The sequence below is a fragment of the Aphis gossypii genome, unplaced genomic scaffold (genome assembly GCF_020184175.1).
Source record: "Aphis gossypii isolate Hap1 unplaced genomic scaffold, ASM2018417v2 Contig00620, whole genome shotgun sequence".
Classification (NCBI taxonomy): Eukaryota; Metazoa; Arthropoda; class Insecta; order Hemiptera; family Aphididae; genus Aphis; species Aphis gossypii.
In genome coordinates, this window is record NW_026083196.1 from 42229 (window position 1) to 65660 (window position 23432).

Genomic DNA, 23432 nt, shown 5'->3' on the forward strand with positions numbered 1-23432 from the left:
TTATTAGTTCTATAATTTCTTCCGTAATCCAGGGTTTCCTTGCTTCTTTCTCCCGTGATCCCAAAACTTCCTCAGCCTTATTTTTTAGTATTTGTTTAATATTCTTCCATTTTTCTTCTACTGTGTTATTATCTGGTGTGACTGTCATTAGAGTGTCACTACATTTCTTATTATATGTCACTGTATGCGCCCAACACTGGGGCTCTCGAAGGACCACTCGAGACTGCTCGAGAACGAGAGGAGCCAAGGACGGCCAAGTCTGACGCTAAACGCCGGCTACGGGGCGGGTAGGCAACCAAATATGTTCGCGCCTTATATAATACAGATAGGCCATATTGCGTTCTGTGACAACACGGAGGAACGGGACGAGCACATATATATAATAGAGCACAAGGGAAGCAGGATGATACAATTTAGTTAATGGGGCCGAGGGGCCCTGTGGTCGATCCGGTCTGGTGCAATGACCACAGGGGGGAACTATCAATGGGACAACTTAAAAACTACTTATAATTAAGGCAGGTGTTGGCAGGCTGGGGGCTGGTTGGCTGGTGACGGGTACAACTGGACGACCGGGGCGGCCTCTCACACAACCCACAGTGGGTGCTGGCGGTCTTACGCGGTGACGCTCTCGGTGGTGGTACTGCCGTGGTGGTGAAGTCGCATCGCACAGTACTCGGAGGACGCTGGCTATGGTCAATGAATGGATGAGGTGGTGATATGGTGAAGAAACTTACGAAGTGGGTCGTGGTATGAGGGTGTTTATTTTGATTCTTCACAGTGAAGACAGTCCGTGAGTGAAAGATCACGGACGAATAATAATAATAATAAATGGAAAAAATACGTGATTGCGCTCAATGCGGCTAAAAAACATCAAAAAACGAAACCGTACAAAAACGGTACGTAAGAAAAAACAATAATAGTAATACAAAAAAAGGGCGTTGGCCGCAGAGTAACAACAATAATGATAATAATTAACAAGAGACAAAAAAAATAATACGAAAAATATGATAATAAACATATGCGGAAAAGGCCGACCAATAATTTAAATAATATAATAGGAAAACAAAGAGAATAAATATATAGATAGTATAATAATATTAAGATAATTGACAATTAACACGTAGAGGACGGAGTGGAGTACAGGGGAGACGGGAGAGATAAAGACGGTTATCGTTGTCCAGAGTAGCGGTCCGATTTGTTCGGCGCGAACAGTCACTTTTATTTCATCGTTTTTTAATTTCTGTAGGTTCCATCTCTTAATATTATTTTTCTTTTTAATGTTTTTGTATTTTAGTTCTGATTCCATGATTAAGAGATTATGGTCACTATTTATATCTGCTCCGGGATATACTTTACATTGTTTGATTTGGTTTCTAAATCTTTGTTTTGTCATAATGTAATCAATTTGGTACCTCGCTATATCTCCAGGAGCTTTTCATGTGTACCTTCTTCGTTTATGGTTCTTGAACAGGGTGTTTGCTAGCACAAGCTCGTGTTGTGTACAAAATTGTACGAGTCTCTCGCCTCTATCATTTCTTTTCCCTAGTCCATAATTTCCTACTATATATCCGTCATTCTGTTCTCCTACTGATGCATTCCAATCTCCTAGGATAATGACGTTTTCTCCAGCTTTTGTCATCTTTAGAACTTCATCTATTTTGTCATACACTTCTTCGACTTCATCGTCATCGTGCGTTGTTGTTGGCATATATATTTGGATAATCGTTGTTATTGTTGGATAGGAGTTAATTTTTACCATGATGATTATGTCAGTACATTGATAATAGCTCATAAGGTTTTTACCACATTGTTTATTCATCAGGAAGCCTACTCCTGTGTATCTATCGCTTGAACCTGTGTGAACAAATCTATATTCATCGCTCCAAAAATCACCACATTCGGGCCATCTTATTTCACTTACTCCAAGTATGTCAATATTCAATCTTTTCATTTCCAGCTTAAGATTTTCAAATTTTCCACATCTTTCAAGGGATCTTACATTCCAGGTACCAATTCTTTTGTACCTCCACTTTGCATCTCTCAAAGTAGTCTCCACCCGGACATCCGAATGGGAGACTATTTTACGTCCGGAATTTTTTACGTTGAGTTGGCAATTCATTCTGCAAATATTAGGGATGTTAATGTGGTGGTTTCCCGTTTCCTTCCACATCGCAGTACTGTAGTCGTGGAGATGTCTTCCATCATCGCCTACAGCTATTTGGTATGCAGCTGTACTAGCCCTTTTGGCCTCCACCTGCATCCAATACTGGATAAGCTGTTGCCCTCATCCAGTCCCTTTTTAACCGCCTCTTACGGTTAGCAGGGAATACTCTGGGTCTATTCTTTCCCGGAACCCAGACGGGATAACATACATATTAGTGTCATACTCAAAACACATAATTTTTAAAATTGTTGTGGTAGTTCAGATTTGTTCCATGCAGGTGTATAATTTGGACTACATTAATAAAAAACTAATTATATAAAATTTTACTTACTTTGCGGCGATATTTTTGGGGGCTTCAAAAATTTGAGGAGTAACACACACGTTAGTAAATGCGATAACACAGATCGAAGAATTTCAAAAACATGATTGCATCAACGATTTAAATTATCACGAGATAACCGTTTAAAAATACTGAATGTTGTAATCATTATTATACAAATAGTGTAGCCACAGTACAAGATAAAATAAATAATTCCGATAAAAATCAATGATAATTATCAAAGTCACCCCAAACTACGGTATATGCAAAAATGGAATCAGCTTATAAAATAATTTTAGAATGTTATTTGAAACCAAAATATTTAACCGACAATGAAGTAAGTCTTATTCAGTATAGGAATCTAAACAATTATTTACCAACAGAACAAATCTATCTTGGAGGAGATTGTAGTGCTGCATTTACTACTAATATTAATATTCTAAATAGAATAGAAAAAAAACATTTTATGATAATTGTTTAGCTTTTTATGTTGAATGTTGCCATCAAATGTATAAAAGATTTCCTTTTAATTCACATCACAGTTACTAAAATCTTTAACATTTATTGGCCCAAAAAACATAAAAGCTATTACATCAGTTGCTCCTATTGCATCACTGTTGCCAAAACTAAGTTTTAAATATAATAAATTAGACCAAGAATGAAGACAAATAAGGAATATGAATTTAGATTTTAATTTAAATGTTCTTGATTTTTGGAAATATGTTTTTAATTTAATTGATGGTAATGACAATCCAGTATTTCCAAAAATTATCAAGCTTGTAAGCTATATACTAACTGTAGTAATCCGGCATATTACATTATTATTTAATTACATCATTCCTGTTACCCTGAGCTGATATTAGTTGTTTAGATTTAGAATACTGAATATTAATATATTATATTTAATAATAAATAATTAGATAATTGGATTATGAACATGGTTTTAATAATAATAATAATGGTTTATATAGATTTTTAGGATTAAAATTATGTATTTAAATAATTGGTCATAGTAAACATGAAATAGAAACATATAGTCGAATTTCCTGTTTACCATGACATGTAGGTACGTATATTTTGGGGACTACGCCCAAAATAGTTTAATATAAATAGGGTAGTGGTAGTATTAAGAATTAGACATAGTTAAGCCTCACTCACGCATAGACCGATGGCGTTGTTCTATACTTAACAACACATCGGGCTAGCTTTTATTATATACATTTTCTCAGTGAATAAATAACTTTTAATTCAAATGAGTTGTTTATTAACTTCAAACTTCCTACGCTCTCTGAAGAAGACATACGACAAAGTGGACTTCGTCGTTAAATCGTGTTGAGCCATCTTCACCAAGACCGGCTCACTATATAACGTTACCTCATTCAAGTGTCGCAGTAGAACATGTTTTTAGTACCATTAACATCAACAAAACCAAAACTAGAAACAAATTATCCACGGAACCATTAATTGGCATATTACATTCAAAAAATATGATAAAAAGTGAACAAAAGTCATGTTTTAATTTTTCTGTTACCAGAGAAATGTTACAAAAACACAACAATAGTATGTACAAGTAACTATTAAATAATAGTAACTTGATGATTATGTTATATACCTTAAAGTGAATACTCGTATTATACCTAATTGTTTAAATTGTATCTCAAAAGGCTGAGATTTTTTAATATTATAATACAGTTTATTATTATGTTAAGTTTGTTAATATTATATAAATAGGTACCTATGTTGTTGTAGTACATATTAACTATTCAGTTTAATTGTAATATTCAGTAAGTATAAAATAAATATTTTGCTTATGTATATTTTGCTTCAATCTGATAATCATAATACCTGCATAATGCCGTCTCTATAGTTTTATTACTCTATGATTAATATCGATAGACGCCCGCATGAAAAAACGTACCGAAACGAGTCGCACGATTAAACCGCCACAGGCGGCGCTGCGTACGCTAAGGTTAGTATTATATGGATTATTCATGTTTTTTGTGTTTTTTGTAAAATATATGCATTATTTCGAACCATGACCCATTATAAATTTTATAGTAGTATCTGAATGCCTACAAATTGATAAATATTCTCTGATTACAGATAGCGGATCACAAATCACGTCATCAAAAATTATAATAGAATTTTTCTTAGTTAAGATTGGTTTTATAACTTGATCAGCACTTATAAAAATGAATCAATTTGCACCTTTTAAATCATCTATTATTTCTTTTCGTAAAACTTATTTTTCTTGATTTGAAGTTTTAGAGTAAAAATATATATTCTCAAATCTTTATCCATTTTTATGTATGATTAAGTTATACATTATATTTATTTTACTTGAACAACCAAAGTGCGTTTCACAACAAATGTCCCTCGATACTAGCGCGCCAGATGGAGATTTTTACTGAGATCAGGGGTTCTCAATTTAGGCTGGAAAATAAAGAGTGTGTATTTAAAATTTATTTTTTTTTTTATATGATGGACAGTGGTTAGATTATAAATCGAAATCAGCATTATTTATAAGGTTATTTTATTAAATAAATATCGAATTAAATAAAAAAACTAAAAAAAAACACGTATTTAATTTTAAATTTCCCGCCGTAATTAGATACTAGTTTAGGAAACCATAACAAAAAATCGCCTCCTGGCGCGTTAGTATCGAGGGACATTTATTGTGAAACGCACTATAGGACCAACTCTAATAGCATATATAGTATCAGGTAATAACGGACAGTGGCTTGGCGGTTGTTACATAATTTGAACATTTACGTTTCACATATCAAATTTATCTTTTTGTTCAATCCAATTAGTAGTATATATTTGTATGTTCTGAGACCCTATTTTTTTACAAAGAGATTTCTACACACGTTCACTGTGTAACAAAAAAAAATCAATTTTTTTTAGACATAATGTTACGCTAACTCAAATTTATTGTGTAACACATTACGGTGTTAACACATATATTGTCCACCTAATGAAACAATTATTTCAAGAATTAAACAAAAATTATTAAATAAACTTTTTATTATTATAAATTGTATTTACACAATTTTTCTTACTTCTCTAGTTAAAGGTACATATTCTACAATACGATCATGAATCAATAAACAATAAACAGTTACACCTGTAAGCGATTCTGAAGCTTCAATTTCTAATTGTACATCCACTGCTGAGGCTGTAGCTGAATCATTCTGTATCGAAGCATCAATGACTATAATTGGAGCGTTTGATAGAAAAGTAGAAGGACTCGAATATCGGATTCCGTACACTTTTTTCATAGTACGATTCTTGAAATGATGTATACATATCATATAATAAGGTAAAATTATTTTTTGTAAAATATAAATTCAAATTATCGTACGGATAAGGCCCAGTAGTTCTCAACCTTTTTTGATTCATGTCACCTTTAGGCACTAGAATCAAACATCGCGTCACCCTAACTGTGTAATGTAAAATAATAAACAATCTTAGCTGTATATATTAAAATTATTCTTTTATTAAAAAAAAAAATACAGTACAGAAAAAAATAAAAGTTAAAAAAAAAATAATGATTTATATAAATTTAATGTGAAATTTGACACTGGTGTTTTTTACAAAGTTGGGGAATCCTAGGGTTGATGGTGGAAAGAGCGAGTCTCATATCGTCTTCTATAGTTGTTTTTGTGAGTCTGTTGCGTTTTTTTGTTTTTATATTTGTTAGTGCACTAAAGCCATGCTCACATAACCAAGACGTAGAAAACTGAAGGAGCACTTTAATAGCCTTTTTCGATAATCGAGGGTATTCATTGTTAAGAGCCACCCAAAAGCTGTCTAGCGTAATCTCATTAAACTTAACTAGAAGCGTTCGGTCGTTCTTCAATCCACTGCTTCCTGTTGTACCTCACAGTCATCTGTTTGTATCATGGAAGTAAAAGGGTTCCGAATCCAGTCGTAGTGTTCAACGTTTAAGTCTGGAAAATAATGTTTCATAGACATTTGTAAAGTCTGTAAGTGACTTCGTATGATTTTTAGAACGGTAGGACTGGAGTTTTCCTGGCCCGTAAACAGTGGAAACATAGTTGTATTCCCTTTATCCAAGTTTGCACACCACACGGACATTTTTTCTTGAAAGGCTGAAATTTTGTCGGTGGAAGTTAAAATATTTTCTGATGGTCCTTGCAAACTAGAATTAACCTGGTTAAGATATTGAAAAATATCAGCCAAGAATGCGAATTTTGATATCCAGTCGTGGTCTTCCAAATAACATGTAAATTCATTGTTCTCCTCTTCCATGAAAAACAGCAAAAGTTCCTCTTTCAATTCATAGAGACGTAACAGAACCTTTCCTCTGGATAACCACCTCACTTCGGTATGGTACAACAAATTTGTGAAATCAGCATCCATTGATTCACAAATTTCGGCAAAAATTCTACTTTTTAGGGGCTTTCCTTTAATGTAGTTGACCATACGAACGGAATTACTCAGAACGGAATTGAATTCACTACCCAACGTTTTTGTCATCAGCACTTCTCTGTGGATGAAACAGTGGGTCTTAACGATTAATGGATTTTTTATTTTAGCCAGTGTAACAAATCCCTTGATACTCCCAGTCATACTTGGAGCTCCGTCTGTGCAAATTCCAACACAGTCACTCCACGATATTCCATTATTTTCAAAAAAATAATCAATTGTGTTGAAAATGTCTTTACCTCTAGTATTTTTTTTAAACTCTTTCAGACACAAAAACTGGCTTACAATAGCATTATCGTCGACAAAACGAACGAATCCTATCATGTAGCATTTTCCGTCGCTACTAGTTGAGTCATCGACTTGAAGTGTGAACCGAGAGTTTTTTATCTTTTCTATAACGAGCTCTTTAATATCTGTCGACATACAACAGATGCGACGAGAAACAGTATCATTTGACATAGGTATCTTATCGATTTCAAGAGCCGCTTCATTTCCAATCATTATTCGCACCATTTCCTTACAAGCAGGTTTAATTAGTTTTTCTCCAATAGTATGCCCTTTCATGTTGTTGGCGATCATTTGTGAAACAACAAAACTTGCTTCGAGAGCCCTCTCGGACACTTTGACCTTTTTTGTAAATTTGGTTGCTTCTTTTTTTTGATCACTGAGAAGTTTTCTGAAATAATGAACGTCTTTATTCTTCAAGTGAGAATGTTGTTTAATAAAATGGCGTTTCAATTTGCTGGGCACCATCGATTCGTTGGTCAACATTTTCCCACATACAATACACTCGGGAATAGGTTCATCTTTTGGACCACACCATGTAAAACCTATATCCATATATGATTCATTGTAATACCGACACTTACCTCCGCTCTGTTTTAACGTCTCAGAAGTTGATGGTAATGTAGTGTCACTGATTTCCGTATTCTCATCATTGTCATATTTTCTTTTCCGATTAATAAATCTATCCATGCTACAGTAAAAATATTATTATTATTATTATATTATATTATATTATGCATACTATAATTTGCTAATAATAATGCTCAAAATTTAGTTCTTACTTGTAGACTTGTAGGTAATTGTACTTGTCAGCTAACGAATACGAAAAAATACTAACGTTAAAATGTTATTATTAATAAGTAATAACAAAATGTAAAATACACAACGAGAGATAACATTACACGGCGACTGTAGAATACTGACTGATGGCCGGTTAATGTTGAGTCGTTAAGACGTATGTAGCGGTATCGCACGACAAATTACTTATTAGTTATTACTAGGTACACGTGTTTATCGGACCAAAAGATTAAATATAAATAATACAAACTATTATAAAGATACGAACTTTGAGGTATGTTATGTACATGACAGTGGTGGTATAGGTGTATAATATATGTATTATAAGAAATAATATGATTGTTTTCGAAATTTTATTATTATTATTATTAAATATATTAAATTCTGCGTCACCCCTAAGCTAGGTCCACGTCACCCTAAGGTGACATGTCACCCCGGTTGAGTACTACTGGGATAAGCTATTGAGTTCAGAAATACTCTGACGTTTGTTAGATTGAAATGGTCAAATAAACTACAGTCTTTTTCTTAACGTATTTTTACGTCCTTTTTGCAATCCCATCATTATAAATCGCGGCTTTTCTAATTTCGATGCAGTTTTCAAATTCCATTCAACTTTTTTAGCGGTTCCTAGTCCAGGATATTCAAAAGTTTCAAAAGATCTGAAAGGAATAAACAAACTTTTTTCTTTTTCTACAAGCTTCAATAATTTAAACCTTACTCCATCGTCAACAGTGATATGCGGAACCTTCCATACTATTTTGTTTAAAGTAACTTTGGCTGTAGTAGTATTTATACCACTTTTCAAGCTTAATGCATTTAAATCGCTATGACTTTGAGTTAATATTAATTCCAGTCTAGAATTAACTAATATTTTTCTATAGTCTTCAAAAAAACCTAGCCAATATTTAAATGGAATGCGAGCACTAAATTCACCTTTATCATTTGCTGATTGTGTTGCGTTTTTAAAATTCCAGCCAGAATTTTTATAGCAATTAGAGTTGTCTGGTTTACCGGATAAGTATCCTTTCAACGAGCTAGTGATTCCAAGAACACGTGTGCTATCAACTTCTATACCACTGATTTCCAGCCGTATTTGTTCAAAGAGATAAGAGAAACTGTTATTAGATAGTTCAACTTTGTCAGGTTCCGAAAACATTCCTTTCAAAAAAAATAAAGCTTTCGTGTAGATACGGATAAACATCTGTTTGCTGGATTGATATACGTATTTCGTCGTTATTATGAAATGATGTAGTATACGGCGTGTATGAATGATATTCAATTTTTGTTATTTTAGAATCCGTTTCATACCGTGAACTTATATCTAAAATATCAATTTCAGGCATTTTGCTTTAATTGATAACCCAGAGCTTGTAAATTTTTTTTATTTTTCAACGTTAATTTTTTTATTTTATTTGATGTTACAGCCGTTACAGGTACCACTTTAGTCTTATGACTAGTTGAACTGATCCGAAGTAGCGGATTTATATTGAATTTTAATCCCATATCAAGATCCGTAACGTTTAATAAGTAACACGATTGTCAATGCCTCACCAAAATTATCAATCGGATTATGATCTTGATCAACTAGTTGAATGGTTATCGAATCAATAGTTGTTTTATTCAATTTGTAATATATTAAATTTGGCGGTGATTGAATTACTTTAGATCCTGTCCTTACACTCGGAAAAAACTCGTAAATCGAATGACTTTGAAGATGGTTGTTGAATGATCCTTGAGCTATATTACACATTACTTTTATAGAATTTATTGTGTTTAAATTTGCTGCTTTTTCCGATCGAAGAATTTCATACACTGGTTTATATTGTTTTTTTTCAAAACCAAATACAGGTGCAATACTATATGGAATCTCAAAGTGTAGTATCCCATTACATTTGATATACAATCCGAAATCATTAGGATCAACCGAAATATCAAATGTTAATTTGGTTAAGTTTTCACTATTATAGACATCTATTTGCTTCTTAACTCGTTGATTAATATCTTCAATTTCATAACATCCCTCTTCCAATTTAATATAACGCATCATAGGAGCATTATTGTTTTCATTGTCAACTATTGGCCAGATTTATAGACGATACTTAGAAAAATCTTAGTATTATCTCAACTAAAACTAGAAATTGGTATTAATAAATCAGACTTATGATATTTACTAAGAATTGTCTTAGTTATATTTTAATTTAAATGAATCCTTAGTTTTGGTATTTATAAATGGTACTTTGAATAATTTTAAGAAAAACTTGAGTAAAAATATAGAAATATATAAGGTACCTACTAATCATGCTTAACAGTCACTCAACAGACACAAAATTAATAACTTGGTATAAAATAGTTACTTTTATACTATTAAATTGTTTTTCGATCTTTTATAAAACGTTGAATATATTTGTTTAATTTATTTTTTCTATTTTAAAATGGATATTAACTATCTTGATTATCTTGATGATGACTTGAGCTATGATTGGCTAGAACAAACTATTTGTGTTCCTAAACGATATTTACGTGATATACAAAACTCCATTGAAGGGTAAGTAATTTTGAAATATTTTTTAATAATTTCCCTTTACAAATATTTATTAGTAAACATTACTAGATTTTCAGATTTTCAATTTTTCCAACGCTTTAGGTTTCCAAAATATATTGTGTTAGAAATAATTTTACCTATGATATACTTGGATAATATGGATTGCAATTTTGATAGACGTGGGTTAAAAATCGATAATATTACAAAAGTGTTAATTGCCCTAAGTTTCTATGCAAGTGGAAATGACCAAGTATTTTAATGCAATTTAAATGAGTAATTATGGTAAGATTATTGTTAATTTTATTTAATTGTTTTATAGAGAGTCAATGAAGATACATTAGGATATTCACAAGCTTCCGTTTCTATTGTAGTTAAAGAAGTATCGAGATTACTAGCTAAATGTGGAAAAAAATGGATTCAATTTCCAAGAGCACCAAATTTACAAGACACTAAAGAACAATTTTATTTATATGGTGAATTTCCTGGTGTAATTGGAGCTATAGATTGCACACTTGTCCCTATTAAAAGTCCCGGAGGTTAGAAATTTATAGAAATCGAAAAGGATGGATGTCATTAAATGTTCAAATTGTTTGTGGTCCTAAAATGCAAATTTTTGACATAGTCTGCAGATGGCCAGGTTCAGTTCATGATAGTAGAATATATAATAATAGCCGAGTGAAACTTCTAATTGAATCAAATGCTTTAGCTTGTAACATATTTATTTATTTATATTTATATTAATATTATCTAAATATTTGATATTGACTAGCAATAAATTCAATATTATCATAAATTATAGGTCATTTAATTGGAGACAGTGGTTACCCTCAGAGTAAATTTCTATACACACCTAAACTCAATCCATCAACTGCAGCAGAAAATAAATACAATAAATCACATATAAAAACCAGGAATGTTATTGAAAGAGTCAACGGAGTACTCAAAAGTCGATTTCGCTGTTTATGCAGAAAGCTCCATACAAAACTTCAAACTTCAACTTTGATCATCGTTTCATGTGCTATACTTCATAATGTAGCATTAAGTCATAATTTAGATTTACAAATATAAAATGAAGAAGAGAATGTCAGGTTACCCAGAAATGATGTATTAGCTATACCAGACAATCGACTCGGGAACATAATAAAAGCAGCATTTATAGAAAGACATTTCACATGAGTATACAACAGAGTAAAAAAAAAACAAGTTTATTGTATATAAGTGAATAACAATGTATATAAATGTATAAAATATAGAATTATAACATAAAAATAGATCATAATTATAAATAAAAATAATAATAATACAGCATTTATTAAGAACTATTTTGTACTTTATTTTTAAGTAATAAGTATAACAATAGAAAATGTATTAAAAATACAATTTGCATTTATAGGAAGAAATTTCACATGAATATTATTTAATTAAATACAACAAAATAAAAATAAAAACAAGTATAATATAATAAATTATAAAACTCTGAAATAAAAATAATTAACTTATTTTCAAGAATAATAGATTGGTTCTTTTACCAATAGATTTGTATTATAAATTAAAAAATAAAATGTAATAAAAATAACAAATAATAATATACAAATTATTAGGAACTACTTTGAACCTTTTAAAAAAATGAAAAATAATAATTATAAAAATGGAAAATTAAAATCAGTATCAATATTAATATGCTAATTAATTTTATTCATGTCATACTCCATTTTTTCAATTTTCTTCTCTACTAATTTTATTTTAAGATGTTTTTCTTTTTTTCTAACTCGAATAACTCAGTCTCTTGTTTTATTAAATTATTCAATCTCTTTATTCGCAGTGCAGATTCTGACTCCAGATAACAAACTTTTTTAATTGTAAAATCATCTAAACCAATAGAGATCATTATTTCATAAGTAAATTTTTGTACTTGGGTTTTTATTAAATTGACTACTTTTTTTTCAACAAGATTTTTTTATATATTTGTAATACTTATAAGTTTGATATGAAATGGAACATAATTTTATTAAAATAACCTAATTTTTTAAATTTTTTTGTTTGCTTTGGCTGTGGTATGAATGTGAATGCCTCAATAGTTGTTCCTTTTTCTTCAATAGTTTCATCTAAAAATTATTTTAATAATTATTTGATATTAGCGGATACTAGTGAACCTAATGCCCTATTAATAATAATAATTTATCATACCTATGAAATTATTATCTACTGTAATTGTCACTTCATTATTTTCATCATAAAAAAAGTTCTGGTGATGTCATGTGTATAGGAAAACTATCGGAATCTGGGACCGACTCAAGTGCAATATCAATATTTTTATCTAACAAAATATCAATTTCAGATTGTTCCGTAATAATTTTTGTAGTGCCTCCTCCAGTTTTCCTTCTCTCTTGTTTCTCTTCCGTTAACATTTTCTTTCTGTGTTGCAACATATTGTCCCACCTTTTCTTTAATTGATCAGCTGTACGCTAAATAAATAAAATTTAATCAACACATTAAAAATAAAATATTAGGTAACATATCAAACTTAGAATTACCAAAAACTGGGTTAGTATGAATGACTGGTGCTAATATCCTAATTTAAAAATAATCATCATTAATAAATTATTAATTAGGTACTTACATTTGTAAACAGTGCTTGAGCATTAAACTCCACTTCGATTTTCTTCCATATTTTTTGCTTTGTAGCTACTGTATAAGAATCACTTTTTTTTCAATAAAACATCTTGATTTTTTAAAACCAAATCTTGGAGTAACTCTATTTCTTCATGAATAAAAGCTTTTGATTTTTTTAATGTGTTGCTATCAGAATTCATTTTTGTATTCATTTTTTTTTACTTACTAATTACTTAAACAACTTATAATACATATAGCAAGATGTAACGAACATTCAAACATTAAAATCACTAAAGTAACTAATATAATCATAGACCTATTAACTCATGGACGGCGCTTTCTTCACCTCCCGTCCATTTAAACAAATAAGATATTGAGTGAGAGAGACAGATATCTGGTCGAGAATATCATGGGAAAAAAACAATAAAACTGTTTATTACTCCATGTACTATAATTAATAATAGTACTCTTTAAATATAGTACTTTAATAATAGCATAATACTTCTAATCATGGCTAAGTTTATATAATATATAATATATAATATATAATATATATTTAGCCATGCTTCTAATAATATATTTTCTACTTACCTATATTGTAATATAATATATAGTTTTAAAATTGTAATATAGGTAATTAAGATTCCTTTTATATAATATATATTATATATATTTACACTTGTAAGGGTAAAATAAATAATAATGAAGTATTGTTCTATTCGAGGATGTTCAAAAGGAAAAGGAATAAAAATGCACAGGTGTGTAATATAAATATTTATAATTTGTATTGAGACACATCCATTCATTGATATTTAATTATTAATATTTAATAGCATTCCCAAAGATCAAGAAAAAGAATGGCTTAACATTATAAAAAAGCATCAACGGGATTTTAAAATGACCAAAAATACAGTTATTTGCTTTAAACATTTTAGAGAAGAAGATTATTATATTGGTGGTGCATATGATCGTTTAATTTTAAAAAAATCTGCTATACCCAGCATATTTAAAAATTTATGTATGTAAATTTTTAATGCTTTAATATATGCCAAGTGATCATTTTATAAAATAAAAAAATTGTTTTTTGTAAAAATAAAATGTAGGTGATGATCAAATCAAATCGGTTTTACCAGGGTCCTCTGTTTCACCAAATATTGTTAATATGGATCATGATTATTGTTTGCCAACTCATATTTCTCACCAAAATTCTGTGATTTCTGGTAAGCAAGAGTTCATAATAAACTTATTAATTATCATATATTCAATATTCATACCTATTTTATTTTTGCGACTTAAATGTTTTAAATACAGTTTATTATTTTATTTAGATTCTAGTTTTATGAAAGTAAAAAGTATTCCTACACCTTCGATCACTCCAAATGATTTATTAATTTGTGGCAATGATTTTTCCATCAACAATGACAATCATTGTTCCATAGACAATGTTTCTGATTCTGATTCCATAACAAAACTTATGCCTCAAAAAAAGTATTTATTTACATTTAAGTATGTTTAATTATAATGTTCTACAAAGTATATTATTGTACCTATCATTTCAGAAAACGTAAAGTTTACATGGGTGACTTTAGTGAATTTTCAGATATAGAAAGCCCAAATAGCAGGCTCAAGTTCTGGAATGCATATAAAGCACTATGTGATAACCAAAAAAAAAAAAATTAAACTACTTGAAAATGAAATTTATAATCTCAAAAACAAATTGAAAACAGTTAATAGCTTGGTTGATCACTTACAAAATGAAAAAAAACTGATTTCAAATAATTGTTTTTCTATTTTAAAGGTTTGTTTTGTCTACCTGCATCCATACATTTATGTGTTGGCAATACATGAACATAAAACAAATTATATAAAATAATTTTAACTTTTTTAAATACATTTTGAAAGAAACAACTCATACCTAACAATTATTTAAATATTATTTAAGTATTTATTTATTTTATTATTTATATTAATTATTTTTATTAAATCTTTTATTTTATAATTTTATAATTGTTTTTTGTATCTAGTGTTGTATTTAGTTGCTTGTGGTAAGTGTATTGTGTAATCAGTGCCTGAATTTGGGAGAAGTAAAACGAAATATTTATTTAACATACCTGTCTTTAAGTTTATATTTCAATAAATATTATGTGTCTTAATAATTCTTCTATCTTATAATTGTTTTTTTGTGTTCATTGATTTATGGAGTATTACCTATATAATATATATATGTTGCATGTGAATTGTGTTGTTTTTGTATTGTGTTAGTTTGACTTGATCATATTAATTACTGTAAATACTATGTGTCTTAAAAATTCTTCTATTTTTATAATTGTTTTATGTATCTATTGATTTATGCTATATCGTCATATGGTATATAATATAGAATATATATTTGGATTTATTTGCTAGTGAAGAATTTGTACTGTGTCTGTCATGCTTGTGAATATATTTTACCTTGTGTCAAATTATTAATACTCGTCTTGAATCTTTTTTATTTTTATGAATTTTATTTAGAATAGTTTATCAACCGCTCAATATGAAATAATTATGAGACAATTGAATTATTCAGAAAAAATAATTAATCCAAAATTAAGAACTTTTGCTCTGACTTTACATTTTTACTCGCCTTCTGCATAAAAATTATGTAAGAGATGCGTTTAATAAGTCTTTGCCTCACCCTAGCACCATAAAGAAATGGTATTCGACAGTTGATGGAGCACCAGGTTTTACTGAAGAAAGTTTTAAAGTTGTGAGATCTTAAGTTACTGAAATGGCTCAAAAAAACAAAAAACTTGTATGTGGAATTATAGTTGATGAAATGTCAATAAGAGATGATCTTCATTTTAATGGTAAACGCCTCCAAGGTTATATTAATTTTGGACTTAAAACCACTGAAAATGCAGGTAGTGCTTTAGTAGCAAAAGAAGTAATAGTTTTTTTGATAGTGGCGTTGAATTCCAACTGGAAAATTCCAGTTGGTTATTTCTTAATAGATGGTTTAAATGCTCCTGAAAGGGCAAAATTAGTCAACACTTGTTTGGAGATGTTATCAGACACTGGAGTTAAAATAAAAACATTGACCTTTGATGGAGCTGCGCCTAATATTGCTATGGCAAAACAATTAGGTGCTGATATTCCAAATAATCCTACTTTTAACCATCCTATAACAAATGAACCAATTCACATATTTTTAGATGCAGCACACATGCTGAAGTTAGTTAGAAACACTTTAGGTGACTTGAAATATATATATGATCAAAACAATGATAAAATTGAGTGGAGTTATTTTTATAAACTAGTTGAACTACAAGAGAATGAAGGCTTGCATTTGAATTTGAAATCAATATGCTATGTGTAGAAGAAGAACCAAATATTATTATTAATGACAATGAAACAGGACAAAATTTACCAAATTATAATACACACACAATTGAATACATTGCTGGATTTGTTACAAAGAAAACTATTAAATTTTTAAAATGTGATGTTTGTATTCAAGCACTGAAAACCACTACTGATACAAAATATTTATTAATTGATTTAAAAAACCGAGGTGGTCTAACTAAGCCGGTAGAATTACAATTTAAACAAACAGCTGATCTAAAACGTCCTGTAAAATGATTATGATCTCTTACTTTAAATAAATTATCGTTTTTAAATGATTTGAAGCAGCATTCACATAATCTAGCATTTTGAAATTTATGATCTTCATCAACAGTTAATTTGTCCATGGGTATATTTATCTTATAAAGATTACACACTTTTGAACCTATATCTATCATTGTCTTTATGAAATGTTTTGCTGCATTACGATTTCTATAAACATGAAGTTTTGTTGGAATTTTATATTTTTTTATTAAATATTTAGGTATAATGTCATAATCTATTTTTACGTAAAATGCATAACTCATAGGTTTATGTTTATGAGTTATCAATGTCTTAGTTTTAATGTCTTGGTTGTTTATTATAGGTTTAAATAACATTCGAAATCAGAATAAATTACTATAGGTATTCGTTGAGATCTTTTAAAATTTTTAAAATAAATAGTATCGTCATCACCGTTATCAAACATTACAGGTCTTCCAAGTTTATGTTTTCCACAAATTTTTTTATGTTTTTTTAACCCATCAATACCCCATAGTTTGAATTTACAAGAATATTACTAAAAACTGTAAAACATCTTTTACAAATAATTAATTTAGATTTATGTTTCGACTTTTGATTACGAATAAGTCTACAAAAATCATTAATAAAACAATAATGTGACGTTATACCATTATTAATTAAAAGCAGATCGAAATGGTTTTTACTTTCCACATTATTCATATATAATGGGAAAACAACATTTTTATTATCTAAACTAAAAACATTAACTGATACATTATTTAAACGTTCAAATGATTTAATTTGATTAACTGGTGTCGGAAAATCGATACAATGAAAATTTAATCTACTTTTTTTTCAAGTATTTTAAAAAAATTGATTACTAAATTTAGTTTTATCTGAACGAGTATTATATTTTGTTAAAATTGCATATTTGAAACATTTGTTATCATTATTTTTTACATTTATAACAGCTTTCTTATTCCTTATACATTCTGGTAAAATTACATAAGAAGATCCGGTTAAAGGGTTTACAATATTGATTCTTAATTGTAATGCATCAATTGAATATAAACTCCAACCACTTCCTTTAGTTACAAAATTACTTTCCTCTTTGTTAATTTTATCAAACATTTTTTTTAATAAATTTTCGAAATTTGAATTTGTATAATAATTATGCCAACACATTCACTGTTTTAAATTAAATATCTCGGTATTCCTGTGTTAACACATGTACATAAACACAGTCGAGATATAAGTTAAATTTAATACTAGTTTGTTGTGTCATTTTTTTTAATTTACAAACAATCATTTCAAAACCGTAGTCAAAAAATTGATTAACGTCTATGAAATTATAATCGTTTTTTAAAACAAACGTTTTTGAACATTTTTTAAACCGATTTAATTGAATAAGTCCGCTTCCAATTACGTTCATACGTGTTCTTTTTGATATTACATTTCGTTGTATTTTACTGTAATTAAAAATAAATACATAATAATAATAATAATAATATAAAATTTACCATTAAATAACAATAAATAAATTATTATTACTAAATAAAAAAAAACGTATTAACCATTTATGCTTATTAAGTCATTATTTATTATTATTACAATCAATAGCGTTGACCATTGAACGATCGAGGTTAATTTTTAAAATATTACTGTGTTACCAATTACGATCTATTGTTATAAAAGATAAGTCAATATAATTTTATTATTTTATTTAATATGAACTGATAATATTGCTTTTTTATACATAAATAATTAACTTAGTAGGCTATAACTTTAAGCTGATCTGGTTTTTTTTTTTCAAAATTTTTTTAGTATCAAATCTCTAGTTTATATATATTATATTCATTAATCTTATTCATCCATCAAGTGATATTATGAAAGGTCGTTCTCAATGTCGTTTAATTTTAGATTTAATGTAAGTCTGCGATATAGCTGTAGAAATTAAGTATTAAATCGACATGTTAATATTTGTTAAAATGAAAATCGATTGTAATTATTTTTAACGGATGAGGTTAATTTTTCAATATTAGTATAATGTAAGAACTTATATTATTTTATTATTTTACTTAATATAAACTGATAATTGTTTTTTATACATAAATAGTTGAAAATACATTTCGTTAATTTTACATCACTAACTGCATCGTGTATATAAGTTATATCATGGTTTTGATTACAAATTGAATCATGAGTTTCCTTCAACGATAAAAATCTACCATTTTTAATTATATAACCTAATTATGGTTTAATATAATTTCATTACTTTTAAAATTAATTAATTTTAAATAAAATACTCTATTATTATCAGTATCGTATGCAGTCATATTCAACATTATATTTGTATTAAAACCTAATCTTTGTAAAATATTTTTATCTGAATTACCATTCTAAAGTAAAATAATTGCATTTTGGTTATTAAAATCAAGATATTTTTTTAAAAAGCTTGTAGTTAGGTTCGACGTTTTTGATTTCATAGCTAAATGTAATTCGTTTAATATAACTTGAAGATGATCTGGTTTCTTTTCAAAAATTTTTAGTAGCAAATCTCTAGTTTTTGTATATGAATAATTATTCATTAATCTTATTCTTCCATCAGGTGATATTATTAAAGGTCGACCTCGTAGACGAATAATTTCAGATTTTACGTGAGTCTGTGATATAGCTGCAGAAATAAGTATTAAATCTGTACGTTGATAGTTGCTGAATTCAAAATCAATTATAATTATTTTATTTTTTGGTTTTTGCCTGTAATTAAACAACATCAATTAATAGTATCATAGTATTATTTTTATCTATGTTACTAAAATATATTTTAATAAAAATAAAATACTGATTTCATAATTTTTTATTTTATATAAAATTTAGATTATTGAATGTACTTTATATATTTTATTGATTTATTTTTTTTATTTATGCGTAATATGATTTTATTTGATATTAAATATTTCATTATTCATCTGATTTTTATTTCACTGAAATTTTGTAAAATATTAAAACATATTTTTTTTATAATCAATAATATAAATATTTTATAGTCACATAACTTATTATTTTTTAAAAAATATATAAAAAATAAAAACAATCATATCTTTTATATTTATTCACTATTACTAGCAGATTCACCATGCAGCTTAATTAATCTATAATGATATAAACAATATTCAAATAAAATAATAATTTTCAATTTTGATTTTATATCATATATTTTTTAATCTGATCGTGTTTTACTATGCCATACTTTAATAAGTCATATTTATTAACTTTTATTATATAATATATATATATATATTAAATATTGAATTTCAATTCAACCAATTTTATTTTTTTTATATTTTATTCATTTTATTTATATTTTCATATTATACGTATGTATTAATTTATATTTTAAATATTTCATTATTCATCTGATTTTTATTTCACTGACATTTTGTAAATTATTAAAACATATTTATTTATAATTAATTATATTTGTATTTTATCTTACTTATTGTTTTGCTGCATAGTTTGATGAATACCTCGGTCCATGTTGTTGCGTTGAATAAGTAGGTTTTAGTTTATCAATTAAAAATGAATTAAGAATCAAACTGTTTCTTCAAATTAATATTGTATTTAATTTAGATTAATTATTAATAAAACTTAACTAATATCAAAAACCTTGCTTGATGATAGTGTTGTAATAAAGTCAGCGACTTACACAAGTACTGAAAGACTGAGGATAATAGACTATAACCTACTCAAGAGCACTTTGTAAATTACTATAAGTCTAAAAACATTGAATGATTATGAACCAGATTTATAGTCTGATCCAGTGGTGTGATATGTGATCACGCCATATTTCACTTTGATCACAGATATTTTTTATAGATTAGGTAAAAATATGATCACGCTATATTAAACTTTGACTACAGTAATTTTTTTATAGAATAGGTAAAACTATGATCACGCCATATTACAACGCTACCACAGTTATTTTATAGATTAGGTAAAACTATGATCACACCATATGATACCACAACCTTACAAATCTGTATATAAGTGATCAGTAGACATTGATTATAGTTAGTGTTAAATCTCAACATTGTCTATACATTTTATGTTTCGTCGTTTCATACCGTAATATATCCGTTTGCTACAAGTCGATAACAAACCAAGTAACACAATTTGGTCAGGTAAATGTTTTTTAAACAATCTGTTATATTAAAAATTAAACTTATACTGATTATCATTTTTATTTAAGGTATATTTAATATATATAAAAAATAATATGTCGTACTATACTAATGTATCTGCAGGCGAAAGCTCTTCAAATGATGATGTAAGTACCTATACCTATTTGTTTATGTATGTGTGTGTATGATATTAATATATTATTATTAAATAATAGAATGAAAGTAGTATGCTATCAACACTATCATCTTCTTTAAAACCGGTAAAAATGCAGAATAAAAAAAGAAAAAATGATACTGAACCAAAAGTTGTTAAAATGTCTAAGGCTGGAAAGGTAATAATTTGTATTGTATTATTTTTTTAAATATTACACACACACCCACACACATACCACACATTTCATTTTTAATATAAATATATATGAATGTATAGCAGCGAACAGAATCAATAGAGACGTACAAGGATGCCTTAGCTAGTGTAATTTCGAATGGAAATATTGAAGATAACGTTTCTAACTCAATAACATTGACGGAAGGAAATTACACGTATACGATTCAGTGTCCAGTAGCGCCAAAATGCGATGACTACTACGTCATTCAACATTATAAAACTAGTGTTATAAAGGACATTCCGTCACTTGAAAGGTAAATACCATAATAAAAAAAACCAATGATTAAATGATGAACTATAGTTAAACAACAGCGATACAATCATTTATTAATCACCAGATTATTTTAGATTCTGAACGAAGTGATGAATGTATTGATTTTACAAGTATGTGTTTTTTTTTTTTGTGTCTGTGTACAGCATAACTAGTCGAAATAATGTTCCAATTTCAAACTATGGGGGTGGTTTCCGATGTAAAAGTGAATATCCTTGGTGCATTATAGAGGTAAAAAGTTAACATTTTCCAACAGTTTTCAAAAAAATCGAGAAAAACAAAAAAAAAAAATGACGAAAAAACGGGAATTTTTACGCAAAACCAGTTTTTGACCAAATCGATTTTTTTTTATGGTTATAATTCAAAAACTAATCACTGAAAATACTTGAAATTTTCACCAAATGTTAATGTCAGTGGTATCTGTATATAGTTAAATTTTCACAAAATTTTGACTTTTTTTGAGTTATTTATAGACCACTGAAATTTTCGATTTTTTTGAGAAATTTTTTTTAAAGTGTCGATAAAAAATTTTTTGATGACCAAAAAGTTTTGAAAATTTAATACAAGGTTCTTTATGAGTTGTTCTTATTGTAGCTAAAAAAAAATAAAAATCGTTAGTCACAATTTTTTTTTTATAAGCGTTTATAGTTCAATTTTTTACGAAATCTGTCGAAAACGCGAGAATTTGCAAGTAATTTTGAAGTTGAAAAATCATAACATTTTTTTTTTTTATAACTAAGTTTTGAAAATTTGGTACAAGGTTCTCCATAAATTTTTCTTCAGATATCTGTAAAAAAAACTCTACCGGATTCAGACAAAAAATTTTTATGAGTGTTTGAAATTTAAATTTTTACAAAACCGCGTTAAATAACGGTTTAGCCTCAAACGATTTTTGATATTTGTTATTATTCAAAAAGTGTAAGTCGTAGATACTTGAAAATTTGACCAGTTATTTAGATTAGCATTTTCTTAACATGATTTAATTTTCAAAATATTTTGAGTTTTTTTGAGCTATTTATAGACAACTGAAATTTTCAACTATTCTGAAAAAATCTTTTTGAAGTGTCGATAAAATTTTTTTTGGCCCTATCAAAATACTTGAACATTTTATACAAAGTTCCTCATATGTTATTCTTATAGTGATTAAAAAATTATAAGAATACATAGGCACAATTTTTTTTTATTAGCATTTGAAATTCAAATTTTGACAAAAATTCGTCAAAATTATGAATATTTGCAAATTATTTTGTAGGTATAATTCATAAAAATGTTTGTAAAGGTAGCTAAGAGTTGAAAATTTAATAAAAGATTTTTCATAAGTTTAGCTTACAATAATTATAAAAGAACTTTAATGTTGGTGTATTCAGGCCATTAAAACATAAACCACCTTTTTCACCAACCACGGGAAATTATATCCTAGGCTGACAAATCATCTTCGTTCAGAATCGTTTTTCGTATACAATGATACCTATCATTGCATTCAAATTTAACCTGCCCTAGTCCGAGGTCAACCCCGCCCCCTAATGTACAGCAGAACGGTACCTACTTGCCCACTTTTTTTAATTTGACCGTTACCAATTATTATACAACACAAATAAATTATTAAATTCTAATTAAAATAATGAGATCGAGGATTTTATCGTTGATATTTAACTATAACATGATTAAATAATAAAACATATTACGAATATTATTAAATAATGATTTTTTATTATAGATGGAAACATTCTGAAGCTAGCGTGAAGACGTGAAGTTGTATACTTGAAATACCTATCCTTGCTGATAATGAAATCTCGAATAAAATAAACGAACTTAT

The 23432-nt window shown here is 28.1% G+C and overlaps 2 protein-coding genes and 3 pseudogenes across 2 annotated transcripts; 1 reads left to right on the top strand and 4 right to left on the bottom strand.

The window, feature by feature from the left end:
* Positions 1–1435: 1435 nt before the first annotated feature.
* LOC126554832 (craniofacial development protein 2-like) lies at positions 1436–2119 on the bottom strand. Its single transcript, XM_050209852.1, has one exon. The coding sequence runs from the start codon at positions 2117–2119 to the stop codon at positions 1436–1438; it is 684 nt and encodes a 227-aa protein (XP_050065809.1).
* A 4222-nt stretch (positions 2120–6341) lies between these two features.
* On the bottom strand, positions 6342–7775 carry LOC114130769 (zinc finger BED domain-containing protein 5-like). Its single transcript, XM_027995818.2, has one exon. It carries the CDS (start codon positions 7773–7775, stop codon positions 6342–6344), a length of 1434 nt encoding a protein of 477 aa, XP_027851619.2.
* A 2675-nt stretch (positions 7776–10450) lies between these two features.
* On the top strand, positions 10451–11301 carry LOC126554827 (putative nuclease HARBI1; annotated as a pseudogene).
* Positions 11302–12724: 1423 nt separating this feature from the next.
* On the bottom strand, positions 12725–13373 carry LOC126554826 (myb/SANT-like DNA-binding domain-containing protein 3; annotated as a pseudogene).
* Positions 13374–17134: 3761 nt separating this feature from the next.
* On the bottom strand, positions 17135–18932 carry LOC126554833 (uncharacterized; annotated as a pseudogene).
* Positions 18933–23432: the final 4500 nt, after the last annotated feature.

What these genes read in the sequence shown, in the direction of transcription:
- LOC126554832 (XM_050209852.1), bottom strand. Translation starts at nt 2,119, where the DNA reads ATGAATTGCCAACTCAACGTAAAAAATTCCGGACGTAAAATAGTCTCC.
- LOC114130769 (XM_027995818.2), bottom strand. Translation starts at nt 7,775, where the DNA reads ATGGATATAGGTTTTACATGGTGTGGTCCAAAAGATGAACCTATTCCC.